The sequence below is a fragment of the Salvelinus fontinalis genome, chromosome 23 (assembly GCF_029448725.1).
Source record: "Salvelinus fontinalis isolate EN_2023a chromosome 23, ASM2944872v1, whole genome shotgun sequence".
Taxonomy (NCBI): Eukaryota; Metazoa; Chordata; class Actinopteri; order Salmoniformes; family Salmonidae; genus Salvelinus; species Salvelinus fontinalis.
The window spans coordinates 39,657,431-39,681,579 of record NC_074687.1 but is presented as its reverse complement, the minus strand read 5'-3'; the positions used below and the strand labels follow the sequence as shown (position 1 = coordinate 39,681,579).

The window sequence follows — 24,149 nt, the reverse complement described above, 5'->3', positions numbered from 1 at the left end:
GTCAATCCTCAAGAGGCGGGTGGACAAACAAAAACCCACAAATTCTGACAAACTCCCAGCATTGATTATGCAAGAATGGGCTGCCATCAGTCAGGATGTGGCCCAGAAGTTAATTGACAGCATGCCAGGGGAGATTGCAGAGGTCTTGAAAAAAAAAGGGTCAACACTGAAAATATTGACTCTTTGCATCAACTTCATGTAATTGTCAATAAAAGCCTTTGACACTTATGAAATGCTTGTAATTATACTTCACTATTCCATACTAACATCTGACAAAAATATCTAAAGACACTGAAGCAGCAAACTTTGTGGAAATTAATATTTGTGTCATTCTCAAAACTTTTGGCCACGACTGTACATTGCATAGTCTCAAGTCTACAAAAAATATTACTGGAATACCTTTAAACAATACCATGTTATGTATAGTGTGTTGTGCCAGCAGGGTATAAGCAACTGAAGCATGGCGGAGAACTTAAACACAGCGCAGGAGCCTGCTGGCTTGGTTACAAACCTCCCTGATCATTATTGTCTTAGACAAAAACCGTGCTTTGAAAGGGCAAATATGTGAATCCATTAACACTTGCAGGTTGTGACAAAATAGCTCCCTACACCTGGTTGCGGTTGGTCAATAAAGTAAACTAATATAAATGGTCAACAATTACCCTTAAATAAGCTGTAGCTCTACAGTACTAAAGATCCTGTTTCAATTGAATCCAAAACATACATAAAAAAAAATATTTGAAGGTAAAAAATTAGAGACAAACCTTGGTGGCAAACCTTGGTGGCATAGATAGAAGACAATGGGGGTAAATTTAACATTGACCGGTTTTGGTTTATTACAATGGTTTTTATTTTGGTTTGTAGTCAATATTCAGTCTGACTCAGCAGCAGTAGAATAGGTGATTATGCTTTATAAGCACAAGCTGTCTCTCATGTTCTGGTGTGCCAACAAAGCATGATAAAGCACTGAAGTGGCTCCAGACCCTGAAGGGATATTCCCTCATAAATAAACAAGCCAGCCTGCCTCCCAATGGGCCTTTCACATCTGCATGTAAGCTGTGCACACAGTGTTGCTGACTCTCCCTTCATTTAAATGCACCATTGATTGCCATTTGTATGCCATTAATCCACGTAAATGGATTTTGAATGACGGCCATTCAGAAGAAAAAAAAGGCAACATGCAATTTAATACAGTAATCCTTTCAGAGATGAGACAGAGAAATGCAGGCTTTAAGTAGTGGCCCGTAAAACTGAGCTTAGTAAATGGGAAAAGAATGGGAGCACTGCTAAAGTGATATGCAATAAACCACCCAGAGAGAAAAACACAGGGAAAGACATGCATTAGGGATGACTTACTTCATCTGATCCTGAACCGAAGATAAGCAGGTCAAAGGGGATCGCAGCCACCATGTCTATAAGGAACCAGCCTTTGAAGTATTGAATGGCGATCTTCCCTGGTTGGCTGACCACTTCCTCGTTCAGGTTCACGTAGGTGGTCCGGAAGTTGATAACAATGTCAACGATGAACATGATGTCCACCATGAAATCCACCACATTCAGGGGATTGCAGGAGTATCCACACTCGCGCCTCATTTGCTCCTCGCGGTCATTGAGTAGGAAAGCAGCAGAGTAGGGAGTAAGGATGGCTGTATAGATGACCAGCAGCAGGATGAGCCAGTCCCACATAGCTTTGAAGGGACTGTAGTGGAGGATGGTGAATCTGTCCATGCGTGGAGTCTGGAGCTTGTATTCCGGAAGGACATCAGCGCCAAGTGACAGTACCTGTAGTAGCAGAGCGAGAAGAGGGGACAGCAACCATTAAGAGCACTAATTAACTAGGTTTCTGATAGAAATCAAGTTTTACTCTGTAGATATGAGTGTCAAACTTTTGTCGGAATGGCAAAATATTAATCTGACAGTTTTACCAAAGTCTGCTTCACTTGACTCAGCTAACCTGAGAGTACATGCTTCACAGTCCTCTCCTCTCAATTGACAGACATGACAATTGCCCCTGTCTTGGGATGTGAATCACGTGACTTCCAATATAGATGTGTTCCACAGGATCACTGCCTTACCGTCTCACATTCTGGCAGTAAGTAGTAGTAAATTCATCTATTGATTTTGATTAATTCGATATGATAGTATTGAAGGAGGATAATCCGGTAACGTGTCCTAGCTGTACATCTTTTGATAAGACTACTTTATGCTCTTTTTTAGACATTTGTAGTGCTCGATTCATAACGATGGGATAGATACAACAGACAGTGTCCAAAGTTCAACAGCTTGGTTATTATCTCTGTAAGCTTTTCTCCATGGTTGGACTCTATGGCTTATTATGGTTATTCAAGCAATGTTGTAATCTAACAGCCAGTGAGTACGTGGCTTTCCTCTCCTCTGGATCTTAATGAGCTCTGGCAGGCTATCTAGGAAAGACCTATCTGCTGATAAATAGTGCAGGATAAATTATGAGGCCAGAGGGTTTGTTTTATGTTGTCTCAGCACATCCACAAGAAGAATTATGGATTCTTCATTGCATCCCGACAGCTACTGATGTGAAAAACCCATTGAATGGCCAACTCAAGGTACAGCAACACAGAAATAGAGAGTTAAGTAAGATGATGGCTGTATTTATGAGTGAGAATGGCTTGTCCTTTCTATAGATTGTCATTGTCAGGAGTGCTTTGTTTTCAACTGTCAAAGAAGGTCTGAGTTTACGGGAAAGCTTGGTTTTCTATCCTACAGACTGTGCTGAGGTTTGACACTGACATTAATGAGACGACAGTCACTGTACAGCTGTTAGTTGTCCTAGGCACAAGTAGAAGAGTTTCTGCTACACACTACACTGCTGGACTTGTTTTTCCACAGAGCACAAACCTCAATTCATTGAGGATGCCCAAGCAGCCATTAGCGCAAAAAAAATAATCATATGTGTCAGGCATTCATTAGGTACATGTCATATTTTCTGCATGAGGTAACAGGAAAGTTGTACGAAAAAATAAAAAATATATTTTAATGTGATTATACCAACAAATGTTACAACAGTCAAATGTGGCTTTCCATACAAATGGCGTCAACTGTCTCACCTGTGTGACTTTTTCAGTGACGTTGTGCGTTCTGTCCTTGACCTTGGGTGCTATGATAGTGTTTTCTGACGATGGAGGAGATTGTGCCTTATTTTCGTTATTCCGCTCTGCGAAGTTGAGCGCAATCAGCGGGATCTTGTTGATGGTGCTGTACTTGTTGATGTTGGACTCCGAGGTGGAGCCCAGCAAACTGGACTTGAAATGATTGAACGGACCTGGAACGTGAAGAAAACCCAAAGGAATTGACTATGGATAGAGAGGTGGTAATACAGTATAGCACAGCTCTAGTAAAGAGCATGCAGTAGTATTCATGGGAAGCGGACAGAGCTGACCCCCCCCCCCCCCCCCCCCAATAAAACAACATGGCTGTCTTTCATGCAGGTGTTGGGTGGGGATGGCAATATTAGCAATCAGTTGAGGCAGCAGGCTTCCATTCAGGGGGTGTTGATCAATCATCAAAAGACATTTAAAATAAGCTGACATGACAAAAACGTCACCACACCTAAATGTCTAAGTCACAACACATTCTCAAGTGCAGCACTTCCATTGAGAGTAGAATTTCGGGGCGAAATAATCATAATTGAGGGCAATTGCCTTGATTAGGATACATGCTTCAAACAGTCCAGTGCACATCAAGCATGGTCAGAGAACACATCGTTACCTCTGATATAGCGACCATTGTCTAAAAGCAGCATTATATAGGTGAGGGGAAGAGAGAAATACATAGTACTGTGGATGCAGATAATGCTGACATAAATCTGTAATAGCATACTATTATGCAACTATTATGCAATTATTATACTACACAATTATTAAGCAAGGAGCACTCTCAATTCACAAAGATGACAATAGCTTTGTCCCCATTCTAAATCTAGGTACCACAAGGCTTTCATTAGACATTTCATTATCCTACTTTACCTTCACTTGCGTGTCGGTCCCTGAACATGCTCTTGGAGTTGCTGAAGCCTTCTATGTCGTGGACGGAGGACGCTCGCCTCATGCTGCTCCCGCTGATGCTGCCTCTGGAGATGGTGTGTGCCAGGCAGGTGGTGGACTGGTGCGCCTCCGTCTGGTACAGCCTTTCCCAGGGGTACTGCTTGGGAGAGGAGTGGCTCAGGGGTCCCGGTCCATGCAAACTGGCCTGGGAGGAGTGGTGGCTGGAGCTGATGAGGGCCCGTGTGTCTTTGGCATTGGTGGGGCTGCAGTTTTCCTTGGTCGGAGGAGACTGGAAATTGGTCAGAGCCACCGAGGAGGAGGGTGAGTCCACCATGACGGCATCTGGGTCCTCTTGTGGAAGAGACTGTTTGTTGGAGACCAGACTCAAGGCAGCCTGGCGGAATCGGAAGAATCGTCCCTTTCCTAGACAACAGAAAATGTTGGACGTGTTTATTCCTGCAGTAAACAATCAACTGAAGAAGTGACACAAAAGTATGATTTTTGACTTGAAAACAACATGTCAAGGATCTAAATCACAAGCAATGGCAACAACTCTTCAGTCAATTCAGTCACATTTTCAATTCATGCAAAACTCATTACCGTTCTTTGAGTTGGAAGGTGCACTTTCAGTTCTCTGACTGTGTGGAATTCTAGAATCAGATGACCTTATATGTGTGCATGATCAAACAGGGGAAGGTAAGCAGGAGAATCAACCTTTTAATCCAATGGCATTCAGTGGTACGTAACTGAATCACCTTGGTTGGCTCATTACCCCTCGGTGCATAGTGTGCATACTGCAGTTATGCCTATCATATATGTAGTGTTCTGTCTTCTTTGATGATTCATTAATTCAACTTTGAACACCGCAGGGTATCATTATCCATCATACCACGTTCAAGTCGAAACACTTAACGGAAAAGGATTCTCCTTCCTTAATTTAACTGAGAGAGGTGTGTCCTGTCCTGTCCAGTATCCCATCTCATGTGTGCCCACTGTCCAGTAAGATCTTCAGAGAGGACACACAGGCACATTATAGACGCCACCTTGGGAGGGAACTGTAGTTTGGGATCATTAGCAATAGAAGAAGGGTTGAAAGTGAGCCCCAGGCTCACCCATAAATATGAGGCAGCCATCATTCAGCACCCTCCTTACATAATGTTACTGCCATCTGTTTCCATTCTCCAGGCCACATGAGCTGATGTTACAACAACCCTAACACACAATAAAGCCATCACACTCAACAGGGCTCCTGGACAGGCCTCTGAAATAGCCCCTAATGGCAGGAGGTCTGCAATTTACATAGTGATACATGACTCAGTGTCTATATTGTAGGTGTCTCCGTTTACAATCATATTAGATGCCTGAGGGAAGTAGGCGGAAGCGGGAAGACTTCTGAAGTTCTGCTTGTTTCGACTGCCCCTAAAAACCAACTAATCCCTTTTGAAAAGAGCCTACAGTTGAAGTCGGAAGTTTACATACACCTTAGCCAAATACATTTAAACTCGGTTTTTCACAATTCCTGACATTTGATCCTAGTAAAAATGCCCTGTCTTAGGTCAGTTAGGATCACCACTTTATTTTAAGAATGTGAAATGTCAGATTAATAGTACAGAGAATGATTTATTTCAGCTTTAATTTCTTTTATCACATTCCCAGTGGGTCAGAAGTTTACATTACACTCAATTAGTATTTAGTAGCATTGCCTTTAAATTGTTTAACTTGTGTCAAACATTTCGGGTAGCCTTCCGTAAGCTTTCCACAATAAGTTGGGTGAATTTTGGCCCATTCCTCCTGACAGAGCTGGTGTAACTGAGTCAGGTTTGTAGGCCTCCTTGCTCTCACACACTTTTTCAGTTCAGCCCACAAATTTTCTATGGGATTGAGGTCAGGGCTTTGTGATGGCCACTCCAATACCTTGACTTTGTTGTCCTTAAGCCATTTGCCACAACTTTGGAAGTATGCTTGGGGTCATTGTCCATTTGGAAGACCCATTTGCAACCAAGCATTAACTTCCTGACTGATGTCTGAAGATGTTGCTTCAATATATCCATATAATTTTCCTTCCTCATGAAGCCATATATTTTGTGAAGTGCACCAGTCCCTCCTGCAGCAAAGCACCCCCACAGCATGATGCTGCCACCTCCGTGCTTCACGGTTGGGATGGTGTTCTTCGGATTTGCCACCTATAAATAAAATTCTAGGTGGCAAAGCTAAAAGGGGAGAAGATGCAGAGAAAAAAGAAGGATTGGATCCTAAAAAAGTGGCCACAATAACTGGTGAGTAGATTTTGTTCATCGGTTTTCAGCCCCTATGCTATGAGACTCGAAATTGAGCTCAGGTGCATCCTGTTTCCATTGATCATCCTTGAGATGTTTCTACAATGTGATTGGAATCCAGCTGTGGTAAATTCAATTGATTGGACATGATTTGGAAAGGCACACACCTGTCAATATAAGGTCCCACAGTTGACACTGTATGTCAAGGCAAAAATCAAGCGATGAAGTCGAAGGAATTGTCTGTAGAGCTCTCAGACAGGATTGTGTCGAGGCACAGATCTGGGGAAGGGTATAGCATTGAAGGTCCCCAAGAACACAGTGAAGAACCCGATGGTCACTCTGACATAGCTCCGGAGTTCCTCTGTGGAGATGGGAGTACCTTCCAGAAGGCAGCACTCCACCAGTCGGGCCTTTATGGTAGTGGCCAGACGGAATCCACTCCTCAGTAAATGACACAAGACAGCCCGCTTGGAGTTTGCCAAAAGGCACCTAAAGACTCTGAGACCATGAGAAAGAAGATGCTCTGGTCTGATGAAACCAAGATTGAACTCTTTGGCCTGAATGCCAAGCGTCATGTCTGGAGAGAAACCTGGCACCATCCCTATGGTGAAGCATAGTGGTGGCAGCATCATGCTGTGGGGATGTTTTTCAGCGACAGCGACTGTGAGACTAGTCAGGCTTGAGGGAAAGATGAACGGAGCAAAGTACAGAGAGATCCTTGATGAAAACCTGCCCCAGAGCCCTCAGGACCTCAACTTCCAAAAAAACGATTTAATACATTTTAGAATAAGGCTGTAACGTAATAAAATGTGTAAAAATTATTGGGGTCTGAATAGTTTCCGAATTCACTGTATATTTTGAGAATCATTATAACTATCATTGCTAGCATAGCTGACATTAGCTAGCTAGCTACCAACTAGCTAGCTGGCTAACATTACCCTACCTCAATAAAACTTGGATTTGGCTTGGAAACACGATAACATTTCAAAAGAAGGCAAATAATTAGTAAGAAAACCATTTGTCATGATTTTGATGTCACCAGATTGAATTTAGATGCAGTATAACTTTAGCCAGCTAACTAAGATTGAGGGGACCACTAATATTTTAGCTAGCTAACATTAGCATTGCCGGCTATTTTTGACAAACTTTGCCTGTAACAGTAATGGCAACATTGCCATCTCTCTAAAGTAAATTTGACGACGTCATAATATGGCAAATTTGTTTCCTACTAATTACTTGCCTACTTTAGCAATGCCATCGTATTTCCATGGCACTCTAAGTTAGTGTCATTTAAACGAAACAGTCACATTGGCCTCCAAGGTGTAAACCATGTCTAGGTCACAAATAAAGATTAGATGCAGCTATTGTGCTACTAGCTAACTCATATCTGACTACAACAGTGTACTAACTAGCAGCAACAAACATCAAACCAACCCAGGGCCATAGCAACTGCCTGAAGCTAATCCAATCTGGATCCAGTCTATCTACATCTGTAAAGAATAGAATTAGCTTCCAAAGGATATTACGTTATTTCTCAAGCCATGTTAATAATTCAAGGATGATGACAATCGTTGACCCCGTTGTTCTGTTAGACAAAGTGCACAGCTGGGTGCCAGACTGATCCCCTGGTTCCCATAAACGGATGCCGGTAACTACCAGAAGGAGCAAAGGTGGGTATCATAACATGTCCAGCAATGTCATTGCAATGGTTTAGTGACCTTAAAATCATTTCATTCACCGTTCACTTGCTATTTTCACAGCTTGTCAGGCAAGACCTCAGAATAAAAGTGTTATGCGACACCCTTGTGACACCTCCTCCGTTGTTGCCAGTCTCCCTCTGCAACAGATTTCACAGGCTCATCATTTGTACAAATACCGAAAGTAACCCTCTTCATTACTTTGATGCATTTGATAACCCAATTGTGAAACATAATTGATGTAAACTGATATTATTCTTAGATGCGTATAATGTCAAACCATTTACAAGCATTTCGCTACACCCGCAATAACATCTGCAAAACACGTGAATGTGACCAATCAAGTTTGATTTGATTTATCCAAGGCATAACATAGCCTGGTGAAACCAGCCTGATCGCTGTGTTCACCATTTTATTTCACTTCACATTTTATGACATGTGAGATCAGGTTGGTTCCACCAGGCTAATCATAACCACCATTGATCATGTAATCAGTGCTAACTTTTGGGAAAGTTACTGTAATTTTGCATCCATACCCTTACATATAGCTTTTTTGGTAGTAGCCTAGCCCAGCTATGCCCCTGTAAGATGTATAGTACTGGTTAAAGACATGCTCTGGAACTTTGGTGACTACTAAGTATCTATGAGCAGAATTACTGTCTTACCTCAATTAGCCACAAAATAACTAGTTTAAAAGCAACTTCTTTGCTTGAAGCTGTCACTATATTTTCCCCCACGTGGGCCATCCACCGAGCAATTCGATTTCAGCCAATGAGCTTCAGCCCCTCGCTATATGAGTGACAGCTAGCACAATGCACCCACAGCAGAGTGAGAGAGGGAAAAACGACATGTGATATAGTACGCAATTTACAGGGACAACTTTTGGCTTGTGAGTGCAACTTTCTGAACTTCTGGCTAGAAAGCATAGAAATATACCAGAGAATTGCTTTAATATCATGGATCATACAGATCATTATGATGAGATCAAATGGACTCATTGCTGCTTCCACACCGATCTCAACAAACCATGTATGGACCGCACTTTGTGCACGGGGGCGTTGTCATGCTGAAACAGGAAGGAGCCTTCTCCAAACAGTTGCCACAAAGTTGGAAGTACAGAATCATCTTCACTGGAACTAAGGGGCTTAGCCCGAACCATGAAAAACAGACCCAGACCATTATTCCTCCTCCACCAAACTGTACATTTGGCACTGTGCATTGGGGCAGGTAGCGTTCTCCTGGCATCCACCATACCCAGATTTGTCCGTCGGACTGCCAGATGGTGAAGCGGGATTCATCACTCCAGAGAATGCGTTTCCACTGCTCCAGAGTCCAATGGCGGCGAGCTTTACACCACTCCAGTCGACGCTTGGCATTGGTGATTTTAGGCTTGTGTGCGGCTGCTTGGCCATGGAAACCCATTTCATGAAGCTCCCAACAAAAAGTTATTGTGAGAGGCAGTTTGAAACTCAATGGTGAGTATTGCAACCGAGGACACATTTTTACATGATACGCCCTTCAGCACTTGGCGGTCCTGTTCTGTGAGCTTGTGTGGCCTACCACTTCGCGGCCGTTGTTGCTCCTAGATGTTTCCATTTCACAATAACAGCACTTACAGTTGACCTGGGCAGCTCAAGCAGGACAGAAATTTGATGAACTGACTTGTTGGAAAGGTGGCATCCTATGACGATGCCACGTTGAAAGTCACTGAGCGCTTCAGTATGAGCCATTCTACTGCCAATGTTTGTCTATGGAGATTACATGGCTGGGTGCTTGATGTTATATACCTGTCAGCAACGGGTGTGGCTGAAATAGCCGAATACACTAATTTGAAGGGATGACCACATACTTTTGGCTATATAATGTATGTCATGTAATAGATTGGCATCATCACTCTTACGGTAAGGAAGATGTCTCTCTGGTTTCTGACCTGTGGAATAACAAGTAGGTAGGTGACAAGGACGATGGTTCCAGCAGTTTACAAACAATAGGTCCAACCCTTCATTGAGTGTACCTGTTGGGCCAAACATGTTGTTCGTAAATGGCTGGAACCATCTCCCCAGATGGCCATCTACCTGCCTGTTGTTCCACACCGACAATTTGCGCTTGTACACATTACAATACAGTGTAGCCTTTTGTCAGCTGATGCTCAGTCAGTTTTAAACAACAGCTGTCTCTAATTGAGGTTATGTGATGGTTCATCAGTGATTCTATAGAAGCGGCAGCAGCATAGAGTTTACTTGATTCATCTATGTCTTCAGCATTGTATGGGCTGATGACAACTCTGAGGAGAAATTGAAGATGATGCTGAGATTGCTAGTGGTTTTAAATTGATTGATCATATCACAGAAATGTCAAATCCACGAACACAATCATAGCCAAATTTTCTGTAGGGTTCACATGAGCAAAGTACTAGTTTTGAGAATAGATACAGAATGTTGATCCTGAATATCTAGTTGTTTACATGTTGGTAAACCAGGTGCACAGCCTTATGTGCAAATTCCCACTTTTATTTTTGATAAAGTTTTGAAAGGCTCTTCATTTATCTGGCTCCAGGTCATCTATAAGTCTTTGCTAGGTAAGGCCCCGCCTTATCTCAGCTCACTGGTCATCATAGCAGCACCCACCCGTAGCACGCGCTCCAGCAGGTATATTTCACTGGTCATCCCCAAAGCCAACTCGTCCTTTTGCCGCCTTTCCTTCCAGTTCTCTGCTGCCAATGACTGGAACGAATTGCAAAAATTACTGAAGCTGGAGACTTATATCTCCCTCACTAACTTTAAGCATCAGCTGTCAGAGCACTGCAGCTGTACACAGCACATCGGTAAAAAGTCCACCCAACTACCTCATCCCCATATTGTTATTTATGTTTTTGCTCCTTTGCACCTCAGTATCTCTACTTGCACATTCATCTTCTGCACATCTATCACTCCAGTGTTTAATTGCTAAATTGTAATTATTTCACCATTATGGCCTATTTATTGCCTTACCTCCCTAATCTTACTACATTTGCACACACTGTATATAGATTTTTCTATTGTATTATTGACTGTATGTTTGCATATCACATGTGTAACTCTGTGTTGTTTGTTTTGCACTGCTTTGCTTTATCTTGGCCAGGTCGCAGTTGTAAATGAGAACTTGTTGTCAACTGGCCTACCTGGTTAAATAAAGGTGTAATACATAAAAAATTAAAAATATTTGTCTTTGACATTCCTCTATCGTAATCGCCCCAGCTGCCAAACTAACCCTGATTCAGATGATCATCATGATTACGGAGACATAATTTATAGATTGGCAGGTAACGGTGCTCTTGAGCGGCTAGATGTTCTTTACCATTCGGCCATCAGATTTGCCACCAATGCTCCTTATAGGACACATCACTGCACTCTATACTCCTATGTAAACTGGTCATCTCTGTATACCCGTTGCAAGACCCACTGGTTGATGCTTATTTATAAAATCCTCTTAGGCCTCACTCCCCCCTACCTGAGATATCTACTGCAGCACTCATTCTCCACATACAACACCCGTTCTGACAGTCACATTCTGTTAAAGGTCCCCAAAGCACACACATCCCTGGGTCGCTCCTCTTTTCAGTTCGTTGCAGCTAGCGACTGGAATGAGCTGCAACAAACACTCAAACTGGACAGTTTTATTTCAATCTCCTCATTCAAAGTCCTAATCATGGACACTCTAACTGACAGTTGTGGCTGCTTTGCATGATGTATTGTTGTCTCTACCTTCTTGCCCTTTGTGCTGTTGTCTGTGCCCAATAATGTTTGTACCATGTTTTGTGCTGCTACCATGTTGTGTTGCATCGATGTTGTTGTTATGTTGTGTTGCTACCATGTTGTGTTGCATCCATGTTGTTGTTATGTTGTGTTGCTACCATGCTGTGTTGTCATGTGTTGCTGCCTTGTTATGTTGTTGTCTTTGGTCTCTCTTTATGTAGTGTTGTCTCTCTTGTTGTGATGTGTGTTTTGTCCTATAGTTATATTGCAGGAGGCCTTTTGCCTTTTGGTAGGCCGTCATTGTGAATAAGAATTTGTACTTAACTGATTTGCCTAGTTAAATAAAGGTCAAATAAAAAATTAAATAAATGTAACACTTTTGTGTATGCTAAAGACATTTTGTATATGCTCTCTATCCTCAGGAGATGGACATCAGCAGTCATGAATCCCGCATCCACCACACCTTGACCTTCCTTTGTGCTTCCTGGGGCCTGGCAATCCCCTTACCATATTGGAGTGACAATCATCGAGCTAGAAGCACATTATGTAAAGATGTATAAATGTAAATACATTGAGGCCTATGATTTTTCTATTGACATTTTGCCATGCTGGCTGCAAATGCACATCCTGCTGTATCATCATCTGCTCTCACTTTTATCTCATATGGTGACCCTAAACTCGGAGCTTCTACTCCAGCCCTTGCTGCTCGACTCATCTGTGGACCACACGTCCTCTCCCTCGGCTAGTCTAAGGACGAGCAACACATTGTATAAGTTGATTTTCAATATGGGAAGCTAACTGCTAATAGACTTATGATTTTTTGATTTCATAAGAAAATTGTAAGTAATAGAAAGTACTGGTACCGCTAATCCTGTAGCTTTATCAGTTTAATATTTGCATTAGGTACATACTGTAGCTACTATGTGAGGTATTTTCTTTTTGATTCATTCATCTATTATACGTTTGCTATCAATAGTCAGAGCCATGTATTTCATGTTTCTAAATACAGTATTGCTAGGGGGCTGGCCCAAGTGGGCCAAGCTTGCAGTGTGTCAACAAAATGTGTGTAGATTCCTTGAATAGGGAAAATGGCGCCACACAGCTTCCAGAAAACAGTTGCTTTCAAACTCAGGATTTCATGGTTAATTGAGGAAAGACAGTAATTCTGCTAATAGATTTTGCATGCATTAACTACGCCGAGGCACGTGCAGCCCAAAGCGGGAAGTTAAAAAAAGACGTCAAATTCGCCAAAAGTTCCGAAACGTCTCTTTAATCTGCGTGAAAATTTCCACAAGATCTAAACCCAGCATCACCAGGCATGGCCTCCTGCTTCACGTGCTCCGGCACATGTTTCGTTTTCATTCAACTGGGACTGCTTGGTATGAATGGTCACTTGCAGATAGAAGCTGTTGATTTATGAATGGTAGGAATTATTGGATTTATGTGCCTGTTTAAGTGTATTACTCGTGCTAATGTCAAAATACAATGTTCCCAGTTTTTTGGGGGGGAGAACACAGTTCCTGTGTGTTTTGTGGAAACGTCAAAAGAGCAGAATATTTGAGAAGCAATAAGAAAGGGAATTGAATTTTGAATGTGCTTTTAGATTCAGCCCCATTACTCTACAGTATTTATTTCCTTTGGGAAGGAAGAGAGGGCATGCGGCTGCCTCTCTGTTTTATACCATTAAGCCTTCTACGGGTCATTTACTCTAAACACATACATTTTCCATTTCATACAGCAGCTATTAATCCGTCGCAATAACTCAGTATGAAATTACAATTAAATGGTTCAAAGAGGAAGACATAATGAGAGGAAAGCTCTTTGGTTGCACCCAGTGAATCTAGTTGACAATAGAATCCTAAATTAAAATAATTGATAGTATTTTATGTGAATCTATACCACTGTAATTTTCCCACAAATAGTATAGCGGAAAGATACATTTTCATACGGTGCAATGCATCTCTTTTCCTGGTAATGTGTAGCTGTTCTATTTGCTCAGGTCTTGGTGACATCTTGGAAAAAATCCTGAGAGGTGGGTTCTGTGTGCAGACTTTGTGAAGGTGGGATTATGCTCTCACTTGCACATACTATTGTGCTAGTTGCTATGATACCTGGAGATCGTACAGTATGTATGGGATCATAATTAGCTCCCCATGGTCCCGAAAATCAATTTGCAAGGAAAGCATATTTGTATGAGGCCAATAACAGCAGGACTATGCATTTATGTCCATAAAATGGATAAAGCATAAGTGTGCCTGTGGTGTCTGTCTGTTGATCTGTCACACCACCTGCGTATCTGTCCCTTCCTTCTGTGGCGCTTTTTCCCCTCAGTGAAGACCTCTAGTACGGAAGAAGCAATCAGCTCTGATTAGTCATGTTAAAAACAAACACACATACGTACACACATGTGCACACACACGCACACGCACATACACACGCTCACATACGGACGCACGCACGCACGCACGCACGCACGCACCCACGCACGCACGCACGCACGCACGCACACACACACACACACACACACACACACAACTAGGGTTGCAAGATTCCAGGAACTTTCAATAAATTCTCATTTTTTTCTCCAGAAAACCAGGGTATTTATTGAAAGTTCCCAGAATTTTGCAACCTGACACACGACAAACACAGAGGAAACACAACCCCCACCGCCTTGGGTGCAGTGTTCAGGATTCATGCGGAACCAAGCGGAGGGCTCTGCCTTGCTCAGTGAGAGGAGATGCTCGGCACCTTCAGTCAGGAGCAAGCAGAGATGTCTTGTTGACATTTACACCCTCTGACACACAGCAGTGGAGGAGGTGGTAAAGAGACACCGCTCCCAGTTCAAACACCACTGCTCTGTTATCTCTATTTAAAAATAAGAGCAGAGCTGGCAATATTCCACAATCGTGGAGGCCAAATAAATTGTGAAATAAAATGGCCATGCAAAAGCTCTCCTGCCGCTAAAAAGGCATCTGTGCCCATTTATCCTATGGAAGCAGTTAGTCGATAGATAAAGCCCATTATCTATTAGTTTGAGATTTCTACTCAAACTAATAGATAATCCTTCCTCTTTTCCTTGTGAAAAGAAACACAATCTAGTGATCTGTCTTTCAGACGTTAAAATAACTGTCCAAAGAAAATATAACTTTTATAAGTTCATATTCTGTTAACTCATACCCAAATGGTGTTGTGTATTCCCTAAATAGGGAAAATGGCACTTTTTATCTTGCAGAAAATGTCATGGTTAATTGAGGTAAAACAGTAATTCTGCTAATAGATGATGCATGTATGAACTACACATGGACACATCCAGGCCAAAGTGGGAGGTTTAAAAAATACTGACAAATTCGCCAAAGTTCCAAAACATCTCTTTAATCTGTTTGAAAATGACACCAAGCTCTAAACCCTTTGTTTTCATTCAACTGGGATTGCTTGGTATTTGTGGCCAAAGCATTTACTTGCTTTGGTTAAAAAAAATGCTTGCTATTTCCTCATAGAACATGATGTCATGTTAGCTCATTGGCTGAGCTGGCCAATCAGCGGTCTACTCGCATTAATATCTTTATGACCGGCATACACATACATGGCCCACACTGTTCTGTTGTTGGGGTAAGCCCACATCATTCCAACACAGAAAAGCAGCTTTTCAACATATTTAAATATTTTTTTTCTGAAAGGAAAACTGTTTCACTCATATTATTATTAATTGTAGGTAATATCATTAATGAAACACTGGACAGTTACTTTAAGCTTTGTTCCACTTGAAGCTTTGTTCCAACTTGCTTAATTAGCCTCTTGCAGATGTAGATGAGGATGAGCATGAATAATAGCAATTAGTGGAATCCACTTGTATAATTGGCCTGCTATTGAAGAGGAGTGTGTCTTTGGGAACTGGAAGGAAGTCAATTCGGGCTTCCTATGGGATGGGCTTCTTGATCTAGCTGCAGTTCTACATCATTACATAGGTTGTGTCCTAAATTGCAACCCGTTCCCTATGTAGTGCACTACTTTTGAGTAATGCACTACGTAGGGAATAGAGAGCCATTTGATGCACATCCATTCTGTATTGGGAAGAGTCAAAACAACTGTAATATTTCATACCCACATTACCAGTATACAGTACAGTGCAGTGCATAGGGTACAATACTCACTGGAATCAGTTCTTTCCGGGGATGTGTGGTTCAGTTTCTCTGTCGAGTCGCTGCTTCCTTCCTCAAGGACGTAATCAAAGTTTAGGATGAACAGCATCACTACGCCTTCCTCGTTCTTCACCGGGATTATGTGAGTGTAGCACTGGAAGTCTGACCCTGGAAGAGAAATAATAAACCTGCCATGTCTAAAAGCTGACGTACCTTATGCTCTCCTTCCATAGTTGAGCTCTACTACAGTATAACTTCTAATCCATTTTCTTGCATATGCCTGCTACTGAAGCAGGCACTGAGCAGGCACCTTTTTAATAATAATATAGTGCTAAGGGTTGGATTCTTTCTAAAGCCGCCGAGGAGAGAAACAATTACTTCGACATTATTATTATTACAACCATGATTATTGGAATAATAATAATGTATTATTATTATTATTATTCCAACCATATTATTCCAACTATGCTGTTAGTGCAATTGATAATGTAATAAGATGTTGCAATCACCTCTTAGGACTAAGTGTTCATCATGAATTCCCTTGCTATATGATAGTAAGGCAGTTCGCTGATTTGACAGGGTCACTGATTGGCCAAGATGGCACTAGATAAGTAGCGTGCTTTATGCGATTAAAGGCCCAGCGGTGAAACATGTTGCCCTCAGACTATCCTGCATTTGCAAAACATTGGCCTAGAATGCAGACGTCTGAGGCACGTGGGAGCTGCAGGCTACAGCACACAAGCCAGGCCAGGGCTTTACAGTGTCACATAGAATGTGCCCAAATGGAACCTTATTCCCTTTACAGTGCACTGCTTTTGGCCAGGGTGTCACGCCAAGACCATAGAGATCCTTTTATTCTCTATGTTGGTTAGGTCGGGGTGTGACTAGGGTGGGTTATCTAGGTGATTATACGTCTATGTTGGCCTGGTATGGTTCCCAATCAGAGGCAGCTGTTTATCGTTGTCTCTGATTGGTGATCATATTCAGGCAGCCTTTTCACACTGGGTTTTTGTGGGATCTTGTTTGTTTGTGTGTAGTTGCCAGTGTGCACTGCATTTGACTTCACGTTTTGTTTTTGTTCTGTATTGTTTTGGTGAGTTTCTGCGCCTTGGTCCGTTAATTCTACAAACGATCGTGACACAGGGCTCATAGGGTTCTGATAAAAAGCAGTGCACTAGGGAATAGGGTGTAATTTGGGACGCAAACATAAGACTGCAAGGACTACTCTTAGAACAGAGTCATACCAGACCTAGTGCTGCTGAGCTGCCTCCTTAATTGAAGGAAGAATCCATTATCGAGACCTCATCTGGGTACTGAATTGCACCTATTTCCCTTGCACCTAATTCCCTAAATAGTGTGCTACTTTTGACCAGAGCCATATAATAATCCCTCCTAATTATTTGACCAGAGTCAGGGCCCTGGTCAAAGCATTGCACTATATAGGGAATAGTTTAACGTTTTAATGTCATGTGCACAAGTACAGTGAAACACCTTTCTTGCAAGCTCCAAACCCAACAATGCAGTAAGCAGTATCAATGTAGCACTAAAAATAATGTAGGGTAGAACAAAAACATAATAAGAAATATGAAGAAGCAAACACCTCCCTCTGTAACGCCATGGGATTATTATGTTCCAGTACCAAGCAGTGATGCAGCCAAAATGTTCTCAATAGTGCAGCTGTAGAACCTTTTGAGGATTTTGAGGGCCCATGCCAAACCTTTTCAACTTCCTGAGGGGGAAGAGGAGCTTTTGCGCCTTCTTCACGACTGTGCGGCATGTGGACCATTTTAAGTCCTTGGTGATTTGGACTCTGAACAGGGAGTACAGGAGGGGACTAAGCACACAGTCCTGTGGGACCCCCGTGTTGAGGGTCAGCATGACGGAGGTGATGCTGCCTACCCTCACCACCTGGGGTCGGCCCGTCAGGAAGTTCAGGAGCCAGTTGCAGAGGGAGGTGTTCAATCCGGGGGAATAGGGTGCAATTCAGTGGAGGCTGCTGAGGGGAGGACAGCTCGTAATGATGGCTAGAATGCAGTGAATAGAATGGCATCAAACACATGGAAACCATACTGTATGTTTGATGTTGTTGATAGAGTTCCACCTGTTCTGCTCCAGCCATTACCTTGTGCCCATCATCCCCAATTAAGGTGCCACCAACCTCCTGTGATGCCATTTCAGACACAGGGGTTGACTTTCTCCAGGCAGAATGGAGAAGAGTAACAATTGACCACAAGCCAGTAAATGTGTGTTTTACGGAAACTGAATCAGTTAGGCTACAATACAATGTAGTATATGCAAAACATTGAATGCAACATTTAATCCAAGTTTAATAGTCTCAGCGCCAAATCAGTATTACATAAGGTGATAGTTACTAATATTTTGTACATGCCAGTGATTGTTTGAATCTTTGAAATGTCACGCAAACCGCTAACAATGCTCAGAATATCCTTACCAGAACTTAATCAGTTAAGAGAGTGTTAACAGATTGCTAATCATTTCAGCGCTGCTGGAGACACGGCAACAATACAACAATAATCTGCAAGTCTGAATGTTTCACATGCATGCTATGGCTGAGCCAAGCTGTAATAACAGAGGAGGAAAAGGTTGACAACCCCATCAAGACCTTTTAAAGGGGCGCTGAACTCCCTGATTTGGCCTCGTTTTTCGACTTGGTCTTAAAGTCATGCAGCGGCCATGACTGAAACCAAACGAGAGTTGTCTCGGGGGGTGGTTTAATGTGGGTGTCTCTTGTGTGTCTGTTCGCACGTGGCAAGCGTTTGTACATTCCCTCTTCCAAAACAGTACACAACCCAAGAAAAGCTGTTACGGTACCATTCATTCCGTAACATTTTGGACAATACTTTTTTATTAACAAAAATTATCCTATGCACACTTTATAGTAAATGTATGTCACTAGAATAAACGTTTCCGACTCATATCGATGCCACATAGGCCGTTTTCGAGAGATTGACTGTGCTCTTCCAGTTACCTCAAAACTCAACTGAATTCTACTGTGTTTAGTTATAACACATATGCTTAAGCTGCACTGCTACCTAATTACCACCAACAAAAATGATGATACGGGAACATTTTGAGTTGGTTCCTTAGGGTCCTCCAATCTATTTAGAGCCAGTACAATGTTAGGCGGAGCATCCCGGGGCCTTGGTAGGGCATCAATGTTAGGAAAATGTTATTACTTGCTTCAAAGGATACCAAACAAGCTTATCAGAATGGCATCGTAAACAAAAATACATACTGAAATGTTAAGCGTCCTTCCATATAGACAAGTATACACTATTATATTCATTTGTACGGCTATATAATTTGAATAGGAGGCATTCCTTATTGTATATATATATATATTTTTTTTCTCACAAGTTCACGTTGTTGTTAGAAAGTAGAAGGCCAGGACGTTGAGGGTGGTTTCCCGGTGCCTATTTGCATGGTTTCAAAATGTATCCAGCCTTGTTTCAAGTTTTTATTTCACGTGCACAAGTACACTGAGTTCCTTTCTTGTACGCTCTAAACCCAACAATACAGGAATCAACATCAATGCAGTACTAAAAATAACATAAAGTAGAACAAAAACAAACAAGAAAAAAATATATAAAAAAATAAGTCAGCTATATGCAGGGTCAGATCCAATACCATATTTACAATGTGCAGGGATACTGGAGTGGTAGAGGTAGATATACACTGTCACTGATGATGCAGATTTATCTGGCTGCTAAATCTATCCACTCATTAGATCATGTTCAACTCATAATTTATTCTCTCTAATCTCCTAGGACCATAACCCTACATCCTCCACCACAATATAATGCTATCAGCATTACCATTGAAGTGTAAAAAGCAGGTTCAGATTCATTCAATGTCATTCAGAGTAGACAGAAATAAATCCTTTCCTCAGTGGGACTCCATTTCTTCCAAAGTCTCGCTGCCCTCATAAAACAAGCCACATATCCACTGCCCTTCTAGGAAGAACACCTGATGTGCAATAATAAGCCATACAAAATGCCCACCCTTCCCTATGCAAATGTTTCTGTCTCCCTCTGTCTACCAGCCAGGCTCACAAAGAACACACATTACGCGTTCACAGGAATCGTCTCAGAGCTGGATCTCACACCACGCTGCCAGTCGCATTCATTAGCAGTAGCTGTCTGTCTGACTAAATATATCGATCTTGTGTTGGACTGCCTTTACATGTCAGGCTTAGGATGCTTCCGTGCATCAGCAGCCCCCCTGGAACAACCCTTGTTAAACAACATTTTATTTCCTAAACTGTGAATTACATCAATGTTTTTATTGGATGAATAAAAGGAGACATTTAGCTGACACTTATCCAAAGCATCTTACGGTCAGGCTATTCAGCTTAAGGTAGCTACTGTCGGTAAGACAACCACATACTGTATCACAATCATTGTAATTGTGCTGAATTGGTCATAAGTAAAGCCTTCAGATATTTAATCTGCTATCGGTTATAACCAAATCCGGTGTATAAAACGCCTCACTCACCTCCTCTGATATCGATACTGTTCATTGTCAGCGCTTTAAGATTCTCCTTATAAAGGAAGATGCCAAAGGAGGATTCGCAGGTATTAAACATTCATCGCTTTTAGTTAACAGCATTTAGGATTACCCGCAATTACATGACGAAAATAACACCTATTCATCTTCGTCTTTCTCAGCAATAAATTATTCAGTGTGTACACGGATCTTGTATCTGTTAGTTGGCATACATTAATGTTGCACATTGCGTCACATTTGAAATCTGTGCAAAGAAACTAGCTACTGTGTGTGAGTACAGAATATGCTGCAGGAAAGAGGAGACCCATGCGGACCCAAGAGGGGGCCAGAATGGCAAAGTCAGCGGAAATATGTTTGGGAATTGATTTACTAGAAAACAACACCCTTCTAAAAGGGTGAGCTATGGGGGTCCCTCCTCATCCTATCACCTGCTGAATGTCAGGTGTATAATAATTCATTCCACTGGGGGAAATAAAGTAAATAAGGCCAATCATTTCCTACTTTTGGTCAGGAAACTATTCACACCTTTTCATAGCCATTAGGAAGGCAAACCAGACTCTGGTGTGTTGATTGAATAGAGAATTCTCCAGTTAATTCCCTCTGCCAGTACACAGATCAAATCAGACTACATGCATGATTGTGGAAAGTGGCCAGGACATAGAGTAGTATGTATGTGTGCCTCTCGGGTTGGTGGTAAATCTCCCTAAAAAGTACAGGAACATTTGGCTTACGGTTTGAGAGGTGTTATTCAGTGCTATACATATTCCTAAACAATTGTGTCATTAGGTGTCTACACGGTTGTATTCACAAGGCAGCAAATGGAAGAGAATGGACTGAAACCCAGAGCATATCGGACTGCTTCTCTCTACCATATCACCGGATTCCTGCCGCTCCGGATCATTACACTAGATCATTAATCCAGATCATCGCAGCTAACTAGCTGCAAACGAGTGGCTACTGTTAGCTAACGCCTCTGTCCCGAAGCAAGCACCAGCTAGCCTTGAGCTAGGCCCATATACCAGCTAATTCTAGGGCTACAATAGCTCCTTTGCCAATTGTCCTGGACCCTTTATTGTCGACACGGTGCCCCGCCGATCCATCACGACTGGACTGCCGATGTGATCGCCCGATGTGGTCTCAACAGGCTATTCTGTTACGATGTCGCCGAAGAACCAGCTACTAGCCCCGGCCCGCTAGCTTTTCAGAACGCTGTGTCCCCTGCTCGCCTAGCGTAGTAGTGATACCGAACAGCACCCTGACTCATCTATTGCTGCTCTTCTGACCCTATGATCCCTCGGCTACACAGCTGATGCCCCCTTGACGGTTTCAATAACACGGTACCTCATTTTGTTTACCTGTCGGCCCCAGACTGGAACTCAGGTCCTGCATGTACCTAACTGACCCGCTCTGCCCATTCATCACCATTTTCCCGTTGCTGTCTTAGCTCTCCTGATCAACACCTGTGATTGCTTTAGGCCTCTCTCTAATGTCAATATGCCTTGTCTACTGCTGTCTTGGCTAGTTTTTATTGTTTTACTTCACTGTAGAGCCTTCAGTTCCGCTCAACATGCCTTAGATAGCTCTTTCGTCCCACTCCACACACATGCGGAGACCTCACCTGGCTTAACTTGGCCCTACGGAGACGAAACCTCTCTCATCGTCACTCCTAAACACACTCCTAAACACCTAGGTTTACCTCCACTGCACTCACATCCTAACATACCCTTGTCTGTACATTATGCCTTGAATCTATTCTACCACGCCCAGAAATCTGCTCATTTTATTCTGTCCCCAACGCACTAGATGACCAGTTCTTTTTATGTCCTTTAGCCGTACCCTTATCCAACTCCTCCTCTGTTCCTCTGGTGATGCAGAGGTTAACCCAGGCCCTGTAGCTCCCTAGTTCCACTCCTATTCCCTAGGCGCTCTCATTTGTTGACTTTTGTAACCACAAAAGCCTTGGTTTCATGCATGTTAACATCAGAAGCTTCCTCCCTAAGTTTGTTTTATTCACTGCTTTAGCACACTCTGCCAAGCCTGATGTCAAAAATTCTGAAATTTCCATTCCCAACTACAACATTTTCCGCCAAGATAGAACTGCCAAAGGGGGTGGAGTTGCAATCTACTGCAGAGACAGCCTGCAGAGTTCTGCCATGCTATCCAGGTCTGTGCCCAAACAGTTCAAGCTTCTACTTTTAAAAATCCACCTTTCCAGAAATCCAGAAAAAAAGTCTCCCACTGTTGCCACTTGTTAAAGACCCCGCTCAGCCCCCAGCTGTGCCCTGTACACCATATGTGAATTAATTGCCCCCCATTTATCTTCAGAGTTTGTACTGTTAGGTGACCTAACCTGGGATATGCTTAACACTGCGGCCGTCCTACAATCTAAGCTAGATGCCCTCAATCTCTCACAAATTATCATGGAACCCACCAGGTACAACCCTCAATCAGTAAACACGGGCACCATCATAGATATCATCTTGACCAACCTGCCCTCTAAATACACCTCCTCTGTCTTCAACCAGGATCTCAGCGATCACTGCCTCATTGCCTGCGTCCGTAATGGGTCCATGGTCAAACGACCACCACTCATCACTGTCAAACGCTCCCTAAAACACATCAGCGAGCAGGCCTTTCTAAGCGACCTGGCCCGGGTATCCTGGAAGGATATTGACCTCATTCCATTGACCTCATTCGCCCCCGCTATATGTAACTTTTCAGGGAAGTTAGGAACAAATTTAAACAGGCAGTTAGGAACGATAAGGCTAAGTTTTTCAAACAGAAATTTGAATCCTGTAGCTCAAAATCCCAAAAAGTTCTGTGACACTGTAAAGTCCATGGAGAATAAGAGCCCCTCCTTCCAGCTGCCTACTGCACTGAGGCTAGGAAACACTGTCACCACCGATAAATATACGATAATCGAGAATTTCAATAAGAATTTTTCTATGGCTGGCCATGCTTTCCACCTGGCTACCGCTACCCCGGTCAACAGCTCTGCACCCCCCACAACAACTTCCCCAAGCCTCCCCCATTTCTCCTTCACACAAATCCAGATAGCTGATGTTCTGAAAGATCTGCAAAATCTGGACCCCTACAAATCTGCTGGGCTAGACAATCTGGACCCTTTCTTTCTAAAATTATCCGCCAAAATTGTTGCAACCCTTATTACTAACCTGTTCAACCTCTCTTTTGTATCGTCTGAGATCCCTAAAGATTGGAAAGCTGCCGTGGTCATCCCCCTTTTCAAAGGGGGTGACACTCTAGACCCAAACTGTTAAAGACCTATATCTATCCTACCCTGCTTTTCTAAAGTCTTCGAAAGTCAAGTTAACAAACAGATCACCGACCATTTCGAATCCCACCGTACCTTCTCCGCTATACAATCTGGTTTCCGAGCATGTCATGGGTGCACCTCAGCCACACTTAAAGTCCTAAATGATATCATAACCACCATCGATAAAAGACAATACTGTGCAGCCGTATTTATCGACCTGGCCAAGGCTTTCGACTCTGTCAATCACTGCATTCTCATTGGCAGACTCAACAGCATTAGTTTCTCAAATGACTGCCTCGCCTAGTTCTCCAACTACTTCTCTGATAGAGTTCAGTGTGTCAAATCGAAGGGCCTGTTGTCCGGACCTCTGGCAGTCTCTATGGGGGTGCCACAGGGTTCAATTCTCAGGCCGACTCTTTTCTCTGTATACATCAATGAATTTCGCTCTTGCTGCTGGTGATTCTCTGATCCACCTTTACACAG

General features: G+C 42.7%; 1 protein-coding gene across 4 annotated transcripts in view; it reads right to left on the bottom strand.

The window, feature by feature from the left end:
- LOC129821312 (potassium voltage-gated channel subfamily H member 7-like) overlaps nt 1-24,149 on the bottom strand; it is a 120,618-nt gene that overhangs the window by 80,121 nt on the left and 16,348 nt on the right. For 2 of the 4 annotated variants that reach the window (XM_055878834.1, XM_055878836.1), the window contains exons 3-7: nt 15,878-16,033; nt 4,002-4,442; nt 3,745-3,765; nt 3,084-3,298; nt 1,357-1,782 (exon numbers count right to left, since the gene is read on the bottom strand). In XM_055878834.1, coding sequence (XP_055734809.1) covers nt 1,357-1,782; nt 3,084-3,298; nt 3,745-3,765; nt 4,002-4,442; nt 15,878-16,033 — 1,259 coding nt within the window. Of the gene's footprint in view, nt 1-1,356; nt 1,783-3,083; nt 3,299-3,744; nt 3,766-4,001; nt 4,443-15,877; nt 16,034-20,380; nt 20,655-24,149 lie in introns of those variants that run through there. The other 2 variants (XM_055878837.1, XM_055878835.1) reach the window with 2 other exon arrangements.